Below are 21,022 nucleotides of genomic sequence, written 5' to 3' on the forward strand. Positions count from 1 at the left end.
GCTGCCCAGGCAAGTGGTAGAATCACTACACCCAGACATACTCAAAAAATGTGTACCTATGGCACTTAGGACATGGTGGACAGCAGAGACGGACTTGGTAGCACAAAATTAACAGTCAGACTTGATGACCTTAGAGGGTGTTTTCCAAGATAAACAATATTATTCTATCTAAACAACATCGGTTTGCAGTTGCTAGTGAAGGAACTAAATATTTTGAACCAAAACTCTCCCTTATCAATATGTTTGCTATTCTACTACTAGCATAAAAGTCACAGAAATTAAATAATTACACACACGCAAAATAGAATTCTTGTTTTTTCTTTCAAGAGGTTTAACTGAAAATGTTCAATGAAACATAGGATTCAAGACTGTATCAAGTGTCCCTGTATTATTTTGTTAGAAATTTTACTGAATTGTAGGTACTGTATAACAGTATAATTTAATTTCACTGTGCCACTCCACGTTTTGGGGACATTTTCTTGCATAGAAAACAGAGGGTTCATTGTACATGTTTGTAACTAAACAATAATTCTCATCAAATAAAGTTCAAACTTTCCCTGATGTCTAAGGAATGCTACTTTATGCAAGTTTGGTGTTTTCCTATACAATAATCTTATTATCCACAAAAAAGATTCCATTAATTCACAAATTTTATTGCCTGAGACTTGATAAATTATCTCCTCTAAAGAAATATGGAAAAAGTTAGTTGCATTTTGATACAATGGCAGTGTTCAGAGAGATCACAAAAAGAAAACATTTCTTAAAATAAATTATCATGTGGTCTCTAAAAGCAGCATGCTCTAATTTAAACAGAACTGTTTAGTAAATCAATTTTAAAACATGAAACGCTTTATTTCAGATCTAAGAGTTTCTATTTTATTACATTTTTCATTCACAGCAAGTTGCAAATCCTTCAGACTTCCACCAGAATCTAATGACCATCTGGAAATGCTGTGTAACTGAAATTTCAAAACAAGGCTCAGAGCCTGTCCTTCCTTGGCAAAGTACAAAGGCATTTTTCAACAAGTATTTCTTGCCATGACAAATGTTTTAAATTCCTTTTCAGTCAGTTACATCAGTGTTTCTCCAGGTATAAGATTAATAAAGCAAAAGCGGCGCTGTCATCAAGCATTAAAGTAGATTTTTAAAGATAATGGTAGGCAAACTCCATCAGCACAGAATGATCTCCAATGCTTGGAACACTTATATTTACACATGGAAAATTAACCCGTGGAATTTTGATCACATGGAGATCTCAACTGGACATCTGCTGACACTGAAGCTCTAGAGGCCTTGCTGTTTGGGACTAGCTAAATGAAAGAGGAAACAGGGTGGAAGCTCATGTGTTGAAAACAAATTGGAGCTGATTCCTTAAAATAGGGATTAAGAAGTAGAATAACATTTCAAAAAGTATATTCTGAAAACTAGTAATGTAAAAATTCTATATTGCACCACAAGTATAAAATAAGAAAGTTTTTTATCTGAAAAATTATTTATTTTCTGTGCAGGTTTAATTTAAATTGCTATTTTCTCTTTGATTTCTTCTGTTTGTTATTTAGCTGCCCCTTATCGTCCAAACCATACGTCATACTTTATTACATCTTGTGCTGACAGTCTCCCTTTTTAACCTTTCATTGGTTTCCATGCTTTTTGTTCCTCATGCTATTCATTATATTACGTAATTAATCTTTCCTCTTATCTTGGCAAAGAGCATCAGGACAACGCTCGCACAGCATTTGAATACAGCTAAATCTAATAACAGACAATAAATATTATTGCAACAGTAACTAGACTTAGTGATGCCCACTTCAACAAAGTTGAACATTGTTCCATGTCTTCAACGCCTCTGGAAAATTATCCCTTGGTGTGATTACTATAAATCCTGCTCAACAAGTGTGGCTGCCCTAACAGAGCAAGACAATCAAAAGCTTTGGTACACGTTTATCTGTTGCTGCAGAGAGCGTTACCAGCTAGCAGGTGGTGTTCCTGGACTCTACTACATGGTGCCACACAACACATGGGAAGCACAAATGAGCACCAAACCATCAATGAGCACAGTCCTGTCAACACGATGTTGGCACCCAATGTATTTAGTCCTAGTGAGAACACCATACAATGCTCCTCACCAGCCCACTGCTACTCTTTGGGGTTCACAATCATTCCAGAATGGAGATAAGCCTAGAAGTGGTTACAAAACTGGCTATGTGATAGGAGGTCTTGAAACCTCAGGGAGATTTCAAAAGCAGGGAGGTGGGTTGGTTTTTTTTAGTACATCAACATCTGATGATGTGAGAGAGACCTGGTCCTGCAGTTATATGTGCATAGTACATCTACTGCTCCCATTCCAGCTCAGTTAAGCTCTGGCTTCTCATATAACAAGGCTACAGATTCTGCAACAGCAAAGCTGAGAAACACTCAAATGCCCTCAGAGCCCACATAAATAGAAGGTTGTATGAAATGCACATAACAAGTGCACGTTTGAGACACACTTTTTTCTTACTGCCATTATGGCAACATTTATCTGGCAGGGATCTAGTCCCATACTTTCATTATCTCAATTCCAAGCATATATATTTTTCTCTAATTATGTACATTTCTCCCATCCACTTTATCCATGACTTGTAACATTGAAATTGCCTAAAACTATAAAATACAACTATAAAATTGTGAATAACTGTATAATTAAAATATTTAAATTATAGTTGTATATGCAGATCCATGTCTCTGGTCAGTGGCAATATACAAGAAACAAATGTAAAATTCTACTTCTACAGGTCTCCTGCTACCTCTAATCAGAAGCAAGAATTAAATAACACCAGCTTTCCCCCTTGCAGATAAAAACAGAAGTAACCAAAGCATATTTATGTACTTATGTTAATTTATAAACTACATGCTACTTTAGTATTGAATATACTTTATAAATAAGATAGTAATAAGTAATAATAGGAATAATAATAAGTGATAAGCAAAAGGCCTAGTCAGTTACAAGTTTTTGCAGAAAAGTAGGTAGTGCATAATGCCTGGCCATATGTCTTTTTTATCCTGTTGGTTAATTACCTACAAATTGCTGTACCAGTTTTACTGCTACTGGTTATTATTAACTGGAGTAGGTTTCCTCTTGAGTATTGTTACTCGTTTTCACATCTTTCCAACCTCACCAGAGAAAATGCATTTAAGATTCACAACACTCAGAAGGATTGAATTGCAAAGGATGCATTCTACAACTGAATTCTGTAGAGAAGAGACACCTCCCAAACAAAAAGCTGACTGAACAAAAGCTACAGGCATACACATTGGGCAGCTTTAGAACTGGAAGCTGAAAGGACTGAAAACAGTTATATTTGCATCAGAATCTTCTTTGGCTATGTAACAACAATATAGCCCTGGGCATTTACACTGACATGCATTAAAATGATACAGTAATGATTTTTTTTTTAATACAGAAAGTAATTAGCATTTTTTAATGATTCATTCTGTAGGAGCCATGTCTAATTTGGGGCATCTGCTTCCAAAAATAATTCCCCACCCATGTGCTAGAATTTAAATCTTAATTATTGCTTTTGCAATATAAGAACTTCAACATAACTATCGATTATGGAAACCATAATCATTCATGGGACATGGTTAAGGCATTCTTGCCAAATAGATAAAACTAGAAGAACACGTACAATTCTTTTAAAGGGATCCTGCAGCCCAGAAAAGCCTTGAAGTTCCACCCTTTAATTAACAGCCAATTAGACAAATCTAGATCTAAAATTTCAAGAGCTAAGAAAAAACAACTTTGCCTGGATTATTTATATTCTATATACACTTTACTTTTCTCCTCAATACGTTTATACTATTTAAGAATACAAAAAAAAAATCAAATTTCCAAGATCAATAATTAGTATATTCTTCTAGCAGTAGTCTTGTGAAAATCAACATAGTTTAGGAAAAAAACCAACCAAACAAACCAGCTTTCATGCACTGTTCAACAAATGTTCATCACTTGCCAGGTTTAGCTTGCAAAACTGCTAACCAGAAGATAATGATTTTGGAAGTTTGCTTTGAATGATTCCCAAAGAAGAGCATCTCCATACTTTATAACAAACTTTGCATTTCTATGGAGATAAATGAATTAGTCTTTTCCTGCAGGTATGTGAATGCATCAAAATGATTCTCTATTGTAACATACTTCACACTTAACAGTATGACTAATGAATATTTATTATACAAATTCTTGGTGTACAGAAAAACATAAGTAGCAATTTAAACTAACCTTTCCTCATTTCCATAATTTGTGCTAATCGACAAGTTTCAAATAAATTAAAAAGCCAGCAATACCTTATATTTATACCTTTTCTTTTGTTTAGTTGTTTGAAGCCATTGGTGGTCTGATATGAGATTCTCTATCTGCAAATATTTGCTCATTTTTATTTCCAGCAAGGAATCAATAAATAAGGAATGCAAATTACCATAAGTAAACTGCTAATTATTATTCTACCTACTCATCATGGTCAGTAATGGACCTCATGGATTCTTTTCTGTCACATCTTTGATGGGATAATTCAGTCAAGTAAAACTTAAAGAATTTTTACACTTCCTCTCCTAAGTTCCTCATAGACAAGGTAATGAGGTATGGGCTGGATGAGCAGACAGAGAGGTGGACTGAAAATCAGCTGAGGGGTCAGGCCCAGAGGGTGGTGAAGGTAACCGAGGATCAATGCAGGATGCCCAGAGAGGCTGTGGAATCCCCATCCTTGAGGGTATTCAAAAGCTGTCTGAATATAATCTTAGGAAACCTGTTTCAGGTGGCCCTGCTTGAGCCAGGACAACATGATCTCTAGAGGTATTTTCCAACCTCAGTTATCCTATGATTCTAATTCATTGTAATTAAAATTATATCTGTCACAGCTCTCAAGATATCACCTTCACACACCTTGGTCTTTACTCTGGCATCACTTCATCTTTCACATCAAGGTCTTATACTTTACAACCATCAAGGTAGAGTTCTTCCTCCATCTTTACAATGCCTTTTTATTTCCTGTATGTCTACAACATCTACTACTTGACAGATGACCAGGAGACAGGTTTCACGTCTCAGATTTCACAAATAATCTGCTTGAAATTTTCAGACAACAGAAAAAGGGAAGGAGAAAAGAAGGATAAATACTAACGTGATAGTTAACATGTGTTTGATATAGGAAATTCTAACAGTACTTAACTTTGCAGCCTACAAGAGGCAATGAAGGGAACATTATGCTCATGGTTTTTTTCTGGGACAGGGTTATTTTCTACCTTTATACTTTGACAACAAATTCTAGCAAAAAACTACAATGAAACTTATTCATATGCAACTGGCAAATTATTTCTGACAAACAGAAAACTGCTCAGAAGATTCCTAACCAGCTGTTCTCTAATCTTTTCTTCTCCAATATTACAGCCTTTAAGTCAGTGTTCTGTTGCCTGTTTCCAAACAGATTTCTTTTTCCCTAGAAATCCGTTCTGCTGGTGATTGGGAGATTTTGTTCCTACTGTTTTTTCACAGCAATTGATAAAACACGTTTATAAACTTGGAACCCCCTCCTATACCTATCTCATTTCTTATTTATGTGTCTCCCACTGCCAAAACATAGACTACCAAAGTATTAGGTAGCTTTTCCCCACCATTTTTGGTATCGGTTTTTAATGTGCAGGAAAGCGCTTTGAAATAAGAAGCTATTTCTGGTGAGGGAAAAAACCCAAAGAAATCCAAAAACCTCAAATCCATAGTTGAGTAGTACAAAGAACCCAGATGAGACATTTCTATTGGTAGCGCTCTAGCCCCAAGGGTGGTTACTGCCTTTTTCCTTCGACTCACTTTTTTGCCTGACTGTTCCTTCAGTGTCTTTAACAGGGTGAGCAGTGCCAGTCTCAAACAGTCAAATCCGACTTCATCGCAACAAGCCCTTCTGTGGCATGAGCCAATTAATGAGGAAGCACTTTTTCCTATCTGCTTTACTTCTTTCCCACAACATGACCAAAATTAGGTTAATTAGCAATGTGCTGGGGGAAATAAAATCACTTTATTTAGATTAAGAGTTTTGAGCTGGCCTCATTATGAAGTATGGGACAATTAATGAAATGTAAAAATGGAATCACAATTCTGACTTAGGTTTTCAAATAAATTTCCTCTCAAAGAGTTAGCAAACAACTTGGAAAGATTTTTTTTTCTATTACAAATATAAATTGCAATGGTAATATAGATAAAATACTTGATTTTGTTCAGAAACACAATCATACAGACTACAGCTATATTTTCTTAAGATTAACATGCACAATAGAACATGCTATAAAAGTGGAAGAGAATGAAGACATACCAGTCACTTGGAAGCTAAAAGACACTGTAGGAGTAGAATAAAAAAACTATGTATGTAGTTTCAAAACAACCACCTGAAATAATTTCCATGAGAGTTATCCCTTCTTGAGTTAACCTGGCACAGAAGAGAGCAGGCACAGTAAGAACACACAGCACAGATTGATTGCATTAGCAGCACTAAGTAGCTATTGTATTCCTAATTCAATCCACACTACTCAAACTCAAATTTAAAGCATCACTAATCCTGAGCTTTTGGAACGAAACCAGATGAATGTAATTGGTGAATTACACCTTAAATTAACAATGTGCTGAATACCAGCCTTAGAAATTAAACCATAATTTTATTAAGCACTTTAAAACAGCAGAAGTCCCTTCCTACCAGCAGTGCTATGTCATTTTACAGTATTTGAAGATCTGCCTCAAGGTATAAAGAGAAAAAACACACTTACTGACCTTATGAGAAGGGATTTAAACTAGGTAAATCAGAAAGTTTATTATCACCTAAATCAATAGTGCAGGGGCTGGGAGAAATAGACCAGGGTGCAATAGGAAGGGGGAGGCTCTCATAGTTCCTTTCTCTTTTGAAAGCCAGGTGATGGTGGGTTCATCTCCAGCCCCTCTACAATGGTTATACATAGCATGGAATAAAAAAGTAAGAATGAGAAATCTGTGCACAGTTGTAGAGTTAATCTTATCAAAATTAGAGGGCTATGGAGGCATAGTTTGGGTGCCTGGAGCACTGAAACAGAGAGAAGCAAGCTCTCCAGGAAAGAGAGACCAGAAAGGTGAGGATGTGGCATTGTGATCTGTGCACAGAGTTTTGTCTTTGTAAAAGCTCAGATGCAGCTGCAGAGAGCAGCCAATGTGTTGCAGGGTCAGCCTGAAAAAGCAGGTGGAGAACTGGTCTGACAAGAACCTCACGAAGGCCAACAAAGGTAAATGAGCCCTGTATGTGGGACGGAATAACCCAACTACAGCACAGACTGTGAGTAAGCTGGCTAGGAAGGACCTGCAGTTCCTGCTGCATGCTAAATTGAATACAAGTCAGCAGTGTGCTCTGTTCTTGCAGCAGAGAAACCCAGTGACCTAGGGCATTAGCAGCACACAAACCAGAAAGTGGAAAAGCGATTATTCCCCTCTCCTGAGCAAATGTGAGAGTAACTTAAGTCCCAAGACCAGTTTCAGGGTTTTCAGCCTTGGAAAAGATTTGATGTACAGGACCAAGCCCAGTAGAAGACACCTTGTACAGATTAAATTGAGACCACTATCTCTCTTCAACTTTAGAGGCTCAGTAGAGATCTTCCTGCCGTTTTCAGCTTCTTCATGGGAGGGCACAGAGACAATGCCACCAGACTCTTCATACTGGCACCCAGGGACAGAACAAAAGGCAACAAATCGAAAGACAAAGGTCTAATTAAATAAAAAGAGGGGAAAATTATACCACAAGGGTGGTAGAATACCAGAAATAAGGCTGGCAGGAAGGGTTGTGCAGTTTCTACCCTCAGAGCATACCAAAACTCTAAGCAACCTGACTGACTCTAGTTTAAGCAGGGTATTGGACTAAATTATCTCCAAAGGCCTTAACTTAAAACATGAACTAATACAAATTTACAATGTGGTAAAGCTTTTGTTAACTAGCTGTTTTGTTGTTTCTTCCCTTCCTCCTGTCCTTTCATTTTATTATTACATAAGGAGGAAAATTAGATTCTATAAGACTGAAATCAAGGGTAGCTATATTGGTCCTCTAGGGATACAATTACCAATGCATTTTTTGAAAGCATACATGTGGCTACCAAAGTAAAATTGTGAGTTTACAAACCACCATTGTCCAGCAGCAATGTCATTTTCATGCTACAGTTCAAACGCATTCTGACACCACCACTTTCTATCATTCTTTTTTCGTTATTACTGTTGTATTACTTAAAATACTCTTCATTACTTTATGGTGGAAATGTTTAGATCCTACTTGGCTGGCACTCAGTGCATTCTGCTGTCTTTGTGATTTATGAGTTGCTGATTCTCACTTGCACAAAATAAAAATAAAAAAAACTTCCACAAGAAGAAATAATTTGGAATTGCTTAATATGCCCTGATGAATGAGTTAATTATTTCGGAGAAGCAGATTTGCTGTCACCTTTCATTGTTGAAAGCAACACACTCATGGTAGGCTCCAGAGCTAGAGAAATAAATGCTGTAACTGCTTAATGTATGAAAATGTTATTGGCCACACACAAGGAGTGATTTAATTTGTTCACCATCCAATGAATTTGAACAAGACTTTTCCATGATTTATAGCACAGACAGTCATGGCTTTCAACGTGTCATACTCCAAAGGGTCTTAGGACACAATTCTATGCAAAGTAATACATTAGTCTTTATCATGAAACGCTAGAAAACACATCCTCGTTGTGTTGTATCATGACCCTGGAGCCCTATAATAAAATTTCATGGGATTAATACACTGTACAAACTAGTTTGAGAAACCGGCATAAAAAATATTCAGTTTGTATTTATTCAAATCTTGGGACATGTTACCTTGACATTATGTTTCTAAATAGATTATTTCAGAGGTCTGGGGATAGAGCACAGTATTTTAGCTGTTGACAACACTCAAGTCCATATCTTCCAGATATACATTCCAGACAATAGCTGTCTGTCAGCTAGACCTCTGATGCCAGTAAGTCTATTTTCTTGAATGTTTTCAAAAGTAAAGCAAAATTGACCAATAATCAGACAGTATTGATAGGCAAATACCTGAAATATTGTTTGCATCACTTGTTTCCTGGATTTTTTTGAAAATTAAAAAAAAATCTTTCACTTGCTAAAATACTATCACTTGTTAGAAGTGGCACCTCAGCTGTTTCAATTTATACCTGCAGGCTTATATGTAATGTTTGAAGCTCTAACACTGCTTAACACATGCCCACTTAAAAACAAAGGTGTTTCTAGTGAAAAAAGACATACATATTCTACTACACTAGGTGATTGTTATGAAATCTATTAAGTCATGATGGGCTTTTAAGTTTTAGACTGTATTCGCTTCCTGCATTCATTTGCAGAATTTTTAGGAGCATTAATAGTATTTTTCCATGTTTAGACAGAAGTTAAAAATGGGGTATACCAAATCAATGACTAATTAATTCAGAAACTCTCATGACCTAAGTGCTAGAAGTTCATTTCAGCTCAATTTTTAATGTACTGGACACTAAATGAAATACAGCACTTCCGGCTCTGGGCAAGTGCTTCACAAACATTTAATCTGGCTGACTTTGCTTGTACGTATTGTTTAGTAAGATACATCTACTTAAGACAAGCTAAAAACATACACATAGTCTCTCCTGTTATTACATCGTTTTTGTGAATTTAGAAGCCATCCCAGTAACTCAGAGAAAAAGAAGGAAGGCAGGGAAGCCTGAAACATCCTTACATGAACATCCATAATTTGCAATAAAAGTGTCCTGCAGAAACATTGGACAAAGTTCTAGGCTGCTGCATTATTCATCTGAAGCTTTCAAAATGAGTTTTCAAAAGTCCCTTGAAGCCAAGGAATTGAAACTTACATTCACTGTGAATGTTGTAAGACTTCTGGTACTTCAGAGTACCTTCAAATACAGCTCCTGCTCACCTCACTAGTAAAGCACAAGTTTGGTCAGTGTTCCCAAATTCTTAAATTGTCTCTGAGAACAAACTCTGACCTCCTTCCCCGTTTTTTCTTTGTAATAAAGTAATTTCTGGCTGCCTTGAGCAGAAGTGAGGAATGTGGGGAGAAAATACACAGCTAATAATAATTATGGGATGTTCTTACTGTATTTAGTCTTTAGTCTTTATTGCCTCAAATGCAGACATGTGAAACATGTGAAACAAACAAACATGCAAAAACTTAAACTGAGAACTGCAGGTTTAAAAGAAATCAGAATCTGTGCCAAAGCAGTAAATGGGACAATTTAGCAATGATCTGCAATCCAGCTAACTGTTCTGAAAACCAACACTGACAGCAGATTTCAATGCCTGCTCCTAGCTCTTGCTAGTTGTAACATGAATTACTTCATATTTCAGTGTGGCCATAACCAAAGGACTTGTTAATATTAACATTTACAGATAAAGAATCTTAAGTACAGCTCCTTACAGTTTCACTAATTTATGTTTTACATACAGAATAATTTCAGAAACTTTCAGTAATTTCCATTCCAAAAACTTCAAATTTTGAATTCTCTGAGTACTAGTAATACAGAAGGGTATTCCCTCGCCCTCCTTAAACAGTTTACAGGCCAGAATGACAATAGGGATACTGCAACATTGAAAGCAGGTATTTGAATGCTTTATCTGCAGCCTACTTTAGAATTACAAGTTAAAGTTCAATCATTGCTATTCTCTAGTTTACAGAAAACAAAAAAAGGAATATTATATGGAAGAAAATTTTACAGAGCATTTTCAGAAAACAGTCAGAAATTAAATCAGGTCCTTCACCACCTCTTCAGAGGCCACATTTGGATACAAAGTGAAAACATTGTCATATGCAAGTCTTGTATGACTACTTCAATGTATTTGGACATTTAAACTCTAGAAAATGAAGACGTGAGATTGGGAAAAGAAATCTTTTCTTCAGAGTTCTTTCATTGTTTTGAAGTTGTAACTGTAGGTTACTATTCACAAAATACTTCCTGACAGAGATTCAGTGGACTCCTGAATTATTTTCCAAGTAAACAGCTGAAAACCCTTAGCAGTAGATACAAAAAACTAGAAATATTTTCTTAGAATATAGAAACAACGTAGATGTAGAATCCTTTTTGCAGCATTGTCTTCTAATCACCTTAGTAGCAACAGCCACATAATGTCAAGAGGCTTTCCCACTTGTATACACTGCGCTTTTTAATTATTTAATTTTTAATTTATCTGTCACTAGACCACTTTTCTAGCCATTGCTTCCATAAAAGAGAAAAATTTTGTTTGCTTTCATTTCATGCCATAAATGTTTCACAGTTGCATGAACATTCATTTTGTTTGTTTCAAGTTATTTGATGACAAAGGTATTTCCAGGGTGGTTTTTCTGAACCTTGTTACTCTGTATTGTTTTGTTTGAATGATTTTGTACTATTGTAGTTGATTGGTTCTCATGTACACATCTCTCACATCTGCACTGAAATGGCAGAGTATTCTTTTTGTTCATGCAAACATTTCACCACATACGTGCAAAATATCTCACAGCCCAGTAACTGACCCTGTAGCCTCTAAGCCGTCTTTCTCAGAAAGATTTGCAGTAGTCAATTTTACTAACATGCTAGTCTCACCACAGAAGTTATTAATTTTATAAAGGACCAATGGAAAGTCTGGATGAAGTAACCAAACAAGACACAGTTTGTTTGCCAATTGCCTCCCTGAAAACACTATAGTCATCAGTTAGAAAAAGACTGGTTCATCATCTTATTAATTACCAGCAGTCATTTTTAGCACATAAGATGATCTACTGACTTAACTGTTTATATTTGTGAGAAATTCTCTGCAGAGATGGAAGCAAAGAAACAATATTTGAACAGCTGCTGCCAAGAGGTTATAAGCAGACTGTGTTCTGACTTTGTTTCTCACACTGCACACACACCCCATGGCTACTGTTCAAAGTCATCACCCTTCTGGGACAATATTTTCATACTTCAATTAGGAAACCTGCATTAATGAAGACCTTATTTATAAACCCCCAATCTTGTATTTTCTAAAGAATATGGTGCTCAAGAGCATCAGTAGCCTTCTGACTTCAAATAAATTAATATGACAAAGCACACCAAGCCAAATGTTCACTGTTTTAGATAAGTATTTGAAAGCTAGATTTATAAGCACTAAGTCCCAATGGCTTTTGAGAATGCGAGTGATTAGCACTTCCGTAGTGCAAGACTTCTTATATTCCCATATTTCAGTCCTATTCACAGAAGGCATACTTTTTCAGGCTAATGAATTTAGAAACCAGCAGAAGGTAGCTTATCTGCATGAAAAGTTTTCTAAAATTATTTACTTATATTGATGCTACCTTCACCTGTTCACATCATTCTAAGTCTTGTCACCCATAGCATTTGTCAGACTATCAGGTGACTTTTGTTTCACAAAGGTAAACATCAAAACAGAAGGGTCCCAGAGTGTGTCATGTTTGCCTTCAGAGTGTATTGGCTTTGGTACAGGGTTCCACTCTCCCAGCTCAGCTTGTGCAGCCTCTTACAGAGTCAACACGTGCTGTACACGCTGGCCAGCCACATGCCTGGCTCAGCCAGTAGGCCCAGCACAAGCACCATACGTGGGGGTGGATGCACACTGCAGCTCCCATACACCATTCAGCTTCTTCAGCTGAGCAGGCTCAACCAGGCAATTTGCATCCATGTTGCCTACAAGCTTCCACCCTAAAATATGCTGCCTTAGTGGTCACCTTGACAAAGACAATTGTCCTTTAAATATACGAGGTGGGGCCATATATAAGGGGCACCCTTCATTTTGCTTTTTTCCATAGCAGCCTTGCTGCACCTGCTTCTTCAGACAACAGTTATTGCAGGCAGGCATCAGGCTGACAAAGCTGTGGCCCAGAACAAATTATTCTTTTCAAGATATGGACACAGGTGTTATCAACAGCTAAAATAGCACACTTGATGCCCAGTCCTCTAAAACAGATTTGTCCATCAATAAGACTGAACTACCACACAGTCTTACTTCCATTAAATTTCCAGTTCCTTTCCATTTGAATTTAAGGTATGAACTAATGGATTGGCCTTGCCACTTCCTGCACTATTCTCTAAGCTGTCTTTCTGAAATGCAGGGGAGGCTGATACCAGAGACACATGAGGAGAAAAAGGAGTCTGACAGTGTGACAGACACTTAGTACCAGCATGACTGATCGGAAGACTGGTTGAGCCACAGAGCTATTAAGGCTGGAAGACAGCTTCCTATGTGGGTCATCTAGTCCACGCTGCTGCCTTAAGCAGACACAATTATATCAGGGTGCTTAGATAAGATTATCAAGGAAGGAGATTCCACAGCCTGCCCACACAGCCTGTTCCAATATTTTAGTACTCTTACGAATTTTTTTCCCCCTAATATATTTTTTTAGAACTTGTGCCAGTTGCCTCCTATGACATGGGAACTGTGAAAACAGCTTGATTTCACTGTGCATCATGCAATTAGACAGTGCTAGGCAACATCAACACTTCAGCATCTTCTTCCTAAGACCAAATACAGCCTGTTCTGTCCTTTTCATGGCCTGCAAGCTCTACAGGACCAAGCCTCATGCTGATACCTGACTGGATTCACCCATGTAACAAGAAGGCAGCTGTGGTACCACTCTTGCCCACCACATTACCTCATCCCTGGACTGGAGATCCCTGTACATGGTGCAATTATGAAGCACATCCACGGACTATCAGTCAACTATGTCCTTCCTGTGCATTGGCTCCTACAAGAGAGAGGCAGTGGCAACAACCTGCCAATGCAAAAGCCATCAGGATGCTGAGAGAAGTAGGGGTGAAAAAGTACAAAGTTGGTTTTTACACTATTAATGTTCAGCAAAACCCTTAATCTTTTACTTTCAAGGGAAGATATTCCAAAGCAACTCAAAAGGCAGCTTTGAGACTTTCAGACTCTTAGTCTTCGTGGGACAACAAGCTGGAACAAATCTGAGTGATCCAACTCCAACTTAGAAAACGCTCTTATAACTGAACATTACTATGAAAGAAGCCAAATAACCATTATTCCTTCTTACTACTCCCCCCAGACATATACACATCATTTGCCTGTATATATTTTTGCATCTGTTACATTTCATTACAAAACTGAGTTTTAAAGGAATCAATTAACTTGAAATGTTGACTATCATGTTGCCAAGTAAGTTAATGCCCAATTCAATATCTGGCATGGTTTGCTTTGTCAAACAGATTATTAAAATCTCACCTTTGAGCTGAAAGGTGGGACGGGCAGCATACATATATATATATATAAACAGGACATGGCAATTACACAGCAGTCCATAGTCTGAATCAACCCTGGTATCCCAATTACAGTATCCCAAAACGGACATTCAATGTTCATTTTAACATAAAATTCATTATGTGAAAGAAGCTAGTGCGGCTTGTAGTTAACCTGGGGAGAGGCAGGAGTTCATGATATATTTGAGGCATAACATTGACATAGTATGTCTTTGAAATACAATTTCAGAAGCCCAAGGAAAAAAAAAAACCCTAAAATTCCAAATGTATTAAGGAAAATTTGTGAATTTGAACTGAAAGTACATTATTATACCTCAGCTGTTCAACGTATAACATTATCATCATCATTGTTCTAAAACTGAAAATGTACTACAGAAATTAATATACTCATGTATAATCTCATTGAGACTTTTTTCAGGATTATGTATAAAATCCAGCTGAAAAAGGTGTTAAAGGTCTTGTGTCATTTGTTCTGTCATAATTCTGTCAATAAACTGATTTCTACCTAATAAGGACTCCTTTGTCTAAATCAGCTATCAGGGTTTTAGTAGCCTATTCAATTTTGTCCTATGCCCATCAAGAACTCAGTTTAAAACAGCAAAGTAAAAGTTGTTTCTGCTTTCTTCCAAGTACTCCTTCCTTCTTTTCTAACATCAATATATGAGATTTGCAGTGTAGAACTCTTATCTCCAACTTGTTTCTGTCCAGTGAACCTATACCACGACTTGTGCTGAGCAGGTATTAGTGCAGTGCTGCAGTTACACAAGGTATTTGAGCTCAGAGTACTCACCAAGAAAGTCACGCAATGTTGTTTCCTTTCCTATTTCTGAGAGGGAGGATGAGACACTGGTTTTAAAATTTGAGGAATATGATCCAGAAAACACATTTTAGTTCAGAACTGAACTTGCCTTTGAGGTTAAAAACAAAATTTTAAAAAGTCCTGTTAGTCTTGGAGAGCAGATCAGTTGGACAGCTCTATAAAACTTTCAGAACCTTTGAAGGAGATGTCACTTTAAGAAACAAGTACACAGAGTACTCTTGATGATGCTCCCAGTAGTTTGAACTGCAATGCTTTTATTTTGTTGTGGATTTGTTCGGCTTTTTTTAACAGCAAGTTCAGATCTATTTCCTTGCCTATAAATTCATAAAAGCTGTTTTTTATCAGAACTGATTAGTAAAGAGAATGCAAATCTCGTTTTTTCCCAGTTAGAAGACTTTCATATTTAATTTTTCTCTAAAGAAATTTTACTAACACAGAAGCCTTGGGATAAAAAAATTAATTTTATGGTTATAAAAGACAACAGGGGAATTGAAAAACCCCTTTGGAGTTCAATCACAAAAAGGAAAGACTCAATTACTTTGAAAATCTTTAGAACCACAAGACAAATATTACAAACAATGAGCAAGACTGGGGGTCATCATCAACTGTAATCCCAAATGGCATTTATTCCACAGTTTGTGCTATTATTCATTTAGAAACATAATGAACAGCAAGCCACTAAAAAAAATGAGATGACTGCACTTAAGGAAAGCAAGCTCTCCCATAATTATTCATTAATTGAATATAAGTAAATGTTAACCACAGTAATATTTTCATTATCTGTCTAGCACTCAGTGCCAAAACTGAACTTGCTGGAAAATTAAAATTTCTGAATAAGTCTATTTATGTAAGATCCCTAACAGCAATATATTATGGAGCAGAGATGCAAATAACAGTGCTTAAAATACATTTTAATTCCAAAGAGGTTAATAAATATATTGCAAAATATTGATATTTAAAGTTAACTATACTTTGACAGAGAGAATCTAACACTATTTTACTCACTATTTTTCTATTATTTTAGTCATATACTCCTGAGATACGAGTTTTGAAGGAGTGCGCACATAAACAACCTCACATGGCTCATTTTTATAGTGTATCTGGTATTAACATTAAAACAAAGCCAAATTATTAACAGGCAGCCACTTCTTTCAAGTATTTATTTGAATTATTGCTATCACATACACAAATGAAAGTGACAAAACCCATTAGAGTCACTTTGAAATCAACCTTGCACAATTGACTGATTCCTTTGAAGCGATTTGTAGTTGGGCACACAATCTATGTTGAAATCTAAATTTCATCTCCCCAAAAGATAAAGAGATCATCTAACAATGCCTTGAATAAGACTCCAAGAAATTATTAATAGCAAAGTACTGATCATTCCTTGTTAAAAGCATTGCCTTCTGTAACTGAATGTTTATTGTTGAAATACATTCAGCATATATAAACAAATCTCTTTGTTTTAGGTCAGTTACTTCTTACACTTAAAGTCCTCACTGTTAGATGAACTATTATTTCTTTTCATGACTGTGCTTGTTATATCCACACTAACAGTAATTCTTTGTTACTTTTCCAGAGGCTTTAGTATGTCTGTGTGCAAACTGTGAAACTTAGTCCCAAGCACCTAAGGTTGTAATTACGTCTGACTGCCATAATACTGCAAAAAAAAGGCCAAAAAGATTTAGTAGTTACCATTAAGTACATATTAATATACTAAAAGACTGTTAAGTACGTGTGCAATTAAGACTGATTCGCTGTTACATCATGACTCAAAATTGAAAACTTGCCAAATAAGAAAAATGCTGGCGTTTCATTTCTGAATCTATTGTTCAATGCTTGTAATCACCATATCTTGTACATCACTGACCAATAAACCATCAATAAAATCGAACTCTCCTTATGTATGGAGCAATATTCCATTCCAACTACATAGAGAAAAAGGAACAATATCTCAAAGAACATCACTGTGCCGTCAATTAATGCACTATATTCTAGAAATCATTTAAAGGATTACCCTAGGCTATTTAATTACTCAATTACAAAGTAGTGATTTATCTGTTATAAATTGATTTCTCCCCTCCACATTTAACTGATCTTGCCATTGATCTGTTATTCTGCCCTCAAACGAATTCAAATTAAGTTCTCACTGCTTAGGAGTCCTAGTATAGAATTTCAAGACCTTTAACCTAACAAAAGTGTCCTATGATTCCCTAGACCTAAGTTGCTGAATGAAGGAACTAGTAACTAGGAAAATACTACACAAAGGAAACATGAGATCTGGATCATAGCACACGAGCACTCTTCCTTTGGTGACCATTTTGAATTGTGTAATAAAACAGTATGCTTTGTTAACTATAGATAGTCTTTAGATTCTCTGTGTTGCTTCACCTGAGTTGCTATAAGTCTTCACTTAGTAGTAAGAACATTTTGGTGGCAAATACTGCCTTATGTTCTTCACTAGCCAGTAAGCAGACAAAACAATCCACCTCCATTGAATGCCATGACATGTTTTTAAGTCTAATATGAACCATTAGAACAACTGAGCTAGATTTCAGGTCCATAATTTCCTGGACTACACCCTGAGCTCCTGGGCACCCTCAAAAGCCATTCAAAGGGAACTGATGACGTTGCTCATTTTATATGACTTAGTCTGACAGGGCTTTAAGAATACATTAATTTTCAGATTAAATGTATCTTCCTGCAATAGCTAAAGGGGTAAGAAATACTTAAGTTTTTCAAATTGAGTTTAAATTAAACCGGAAAAACAACCAAAAATGATTGAAGCAATACACCGTTTTCACAAATAAGTGTGAAATAATCAAATAAATGTTCCAATGATAATTGCTATCTGCCACTCAGAAGACATCAATTCTACCTTTATTAACAAGCTAAGTAGGATTATTTTAACAGATTTTACTATTTTACTAAGCTTCATCTATTATCATTTCCCCTATTTAATTTATGAAATAGCTGTTACCTTTCGCTTCACAATTACATAAGTACTCTAAAACTACCTATATTACCTTCATTGTTATGCAGTAAACCAGTCATTCACACTCTTTTCAATATTACACATTCCTGCTTTGGAGAAAAATAGCTAAGAATACCTATATGCCCAAATTACAGAAAAGGGATTCTAACTTGCTGGATTTGCTGCTGACAACAAATCAAGCTAATGAAAACTTGAATGATTGATAACATTGCCTAATTTCCCAAGATTTTAGTATTAGAGTTCAGAAGTATGAATTATGGGATGCTACATCCCTCTTAATTGTTTATACTCAACATTCATTTTCACAGGACTAAACTGTTACATTAGTAAACACTAATAGTTTGTGCCATTTGAAGTTTCTACACTCCTAAAAATTTCTCCTGAATTTCACTGCCTTCCTTTTTTTTCTCTTTGACATCATTTTTTCCTTGGTTACCCTAGTGCCACTTCTAACAGAACAGGTTCCCCCAATTAACACTTTCTTGATCTATAGATGGATTCAAAAGGTAATTGGATAAGTAAAAATTGCTACCAATACCTAGTAAATAAAAGTGCAGCTTCAAACTTGGGCTCAGAAAAACCCTAAACCACAGAGAAAGACTGAGAGATAATTTATCCTTGAACATATGCCTTGTTCACAAGTCTATCTAAAATGATGTGCAGTTGTAGCCTGTCCTGAAACAAGAAAATTCTATTGGAAAGGGGCAAGGGAGCCAGACTGATACCATAACTATAGTGGATTAAGACCCAAAAATGGGGACTAGGATCGGACATTGGGAGGAACACCCTCAAAGTGTTCACTGATTTCCAAAAACTCTATCCAACTTAACTAGATACAGAACATTGGAAAGCATGGTTGGTGTTATACTCACAAAATATTTTCTCCTCTCATACCAGGACTCCAGACTATTAATATAAAACCATTTCTGAAATCCTGCAAATTAAAGGACATATCTCTAAGTCACTCAAAGGATTTAAAGTAGTTATCGATTTAGTAAATAAGCTTGATTAATTCATAAAAGAAAACAACTCCTGTAACATAGAAGAATAGCATGGCTTTCCATTAGTGCCATCATTTTCTGCATTTTTAATCATAAGTTATTTCCATTTGTAAATATAAAGGCAAAATGAACAACATATGCAAAAATATGTTTGCAGTATACTGCAACATCCCAGGATCATTAAAAAGAAAAAAAGTTAAAATGGCTTTAAAAGTGTTACCATCACATTTGAAAGGGTAACTACAACAATGTTCAAATATCAGTTTGCCAAACACTGTGGTGGCAGAATGAAACGTAGTCAGCCCTATCTTCTTAGTGCATATTTTAGCCATGCTTAACAATCTGCCTTGAACTTCAAGGAATTAAGCAATCTACAAAGATCAGCAGTAGACTGTTGTCTCTTAAGTCCCTGCATCAAGAAATAATGCTTCAGTGGAAAGATTTCCCAAAGTGCTTTCAAAAGCTTTATCAATTCCCACAAGTAGCCCAAAGAAGTTGTCTTCTACTGCCCATACTGAAACCCATGACCTGAATTTCCAGATCACTTTTATCAGAGAGCAACAGTGAAACCAATTTCACTGACAGTATTGTCAAGTATCTATAGACCAAAACCATTACTCAGAATCAAACTTCAATTTGAAGTCCTCATATGAAAACACATTCAATATTTTCACTCAGTTTTAAGAAGATTAATTATGAGTTACTTTTTTCCTATTCAGTTAAACTACTTCCAAGTAGAAAAATGTCATCATGTAGGAATTTACATTAACATCAGGAGTTAAAATAATCTATCAGTGTACAGCAAATACACTCCAAAAACATACATTGTTATTTACAATAACCTAGTAAATTAGTATTTTGCAAATACAGTTCTAACTGTTTGGGATAGTTCAGAGTTCCTCAAAAGTCTTTTTTTCCCCTCCACTTTATTTGGACTCTTAAATCTATGCTACATTACTGTCTATACATTTCACTGAGACTGTCAGAAACCATGCCCCAGCATTAAATTATGTGGTATATGTTCTTGTTCTTAGTAAGTTAGAAAAAATAGGCAGCAGTGGTATAAATTGAAGTACTTGATACCTGAAACAATCTGCATGTCTCAATTCAATGCCTGTTAGATGAAGCATCCACATTTATAAGCAACAATACACACAAGGGTTAAATTACAGCGCTAATGTACACTTACTGTTGCAGATTTCTCAGGAGAGCTCTACTGGTGCAGTTCAGATGTACAAAGAGGTGAAATGAGCACTGGCTGAGACAACTGCTGGAACAAAGAAGCAAATCCCCACAGAAGCAGCAAGAGAACCTGAGGTTCACAAGACAAAAGATTAGGAGAACAGGGATCCACAGAGAACAGCATTACAGGATCATCAAATATGATAGAAATTAGCAAGGAGAGAAAGACCTGGCAATGGAAAATAGCGCAATGAGGAAGGTGGAAAGAGATACTAAAAAATATTCAAGAATTAGAGGGCTCAGGAATAAAGGAGAACGTAAGCAAGCATCAATGCAAACCAAAAGAAAGCAAAAATAAAGGACAGGTACAAAGAACTCAAGAAAGATCAGAGAGCATGCGTTGGCACAAGGAGTGAAGAAACATCCCATCTACTGACATCTCAGGTCATTAAGAGTTTCAGTTACATAGCTTTAAACATCTCTGCTTACTGTGAATACAGGTGGATGGCAACCCCAGAAGTTCTTGTCTGCTTCAACAGAAATGTTTCTGTCCTACAGCACAATCAATAAAAATCAATTGCCTGATAATTGCTTTGCATCAAATTAAATTATGGAGGGCTACATAGCTCAGAGGGTCGGAAATGAGATGTGGAGCCTTTCACCTCTGGGTCGCTGCTACAAACACAATGCAAGTCAATAACGACTAAGAGTTGTTACTTTTGTGTTAGTAAA

At 36.2% G+C, this 21,022-nt stretch overlaps 1 protein-coding gene across 2 annotated transcripts in view; it reads right to left on the minus strand.

Moving 5' to 3' along the window:
• The window catches only part of PRKN (parkin RBR E3 ubiquitin protein ligase), a 702,734-nt gene that overhangs the window by 655,543 nt on the left and 26,169 nt on the right, over window positions 1–21,022 (minus strand). The window contains exon 1 of one of the 2 annotated variants that reach the window (XM_033056631.2): window positions 20,298–20,367. The exons of the other annotated variant lie outside the window; for it this stretch is intronic. Coding sequence (XP_032912522.1) covers window position 20,298 — 1 coding nt within the window. The 5' untranslated portion in view covers window positions 20,299–20,367. Of the gene's footprint in view, window positions 1–20,297; window positions 20,368–21,022 lie in introns of those variants that run through there. 2 annotated transcript variants of the gene reach the window in all.

The sequence above is a fragment of the Catharus ustulatus genome, chromosome 3, assembly GCF_009819885.2.
Source record: "Catharus ustulatus isolate bCatUst1 chromosome 3, bCatUst1.pri.v2, whole genome shotgun sequence".
Taxonomy (NCBI): domain Eukaryota; kingdom Metazoa; phylum Chordata; class Aves; order Passeriformes; family Turdidae; genus Catharus; species Catharus ustulatus.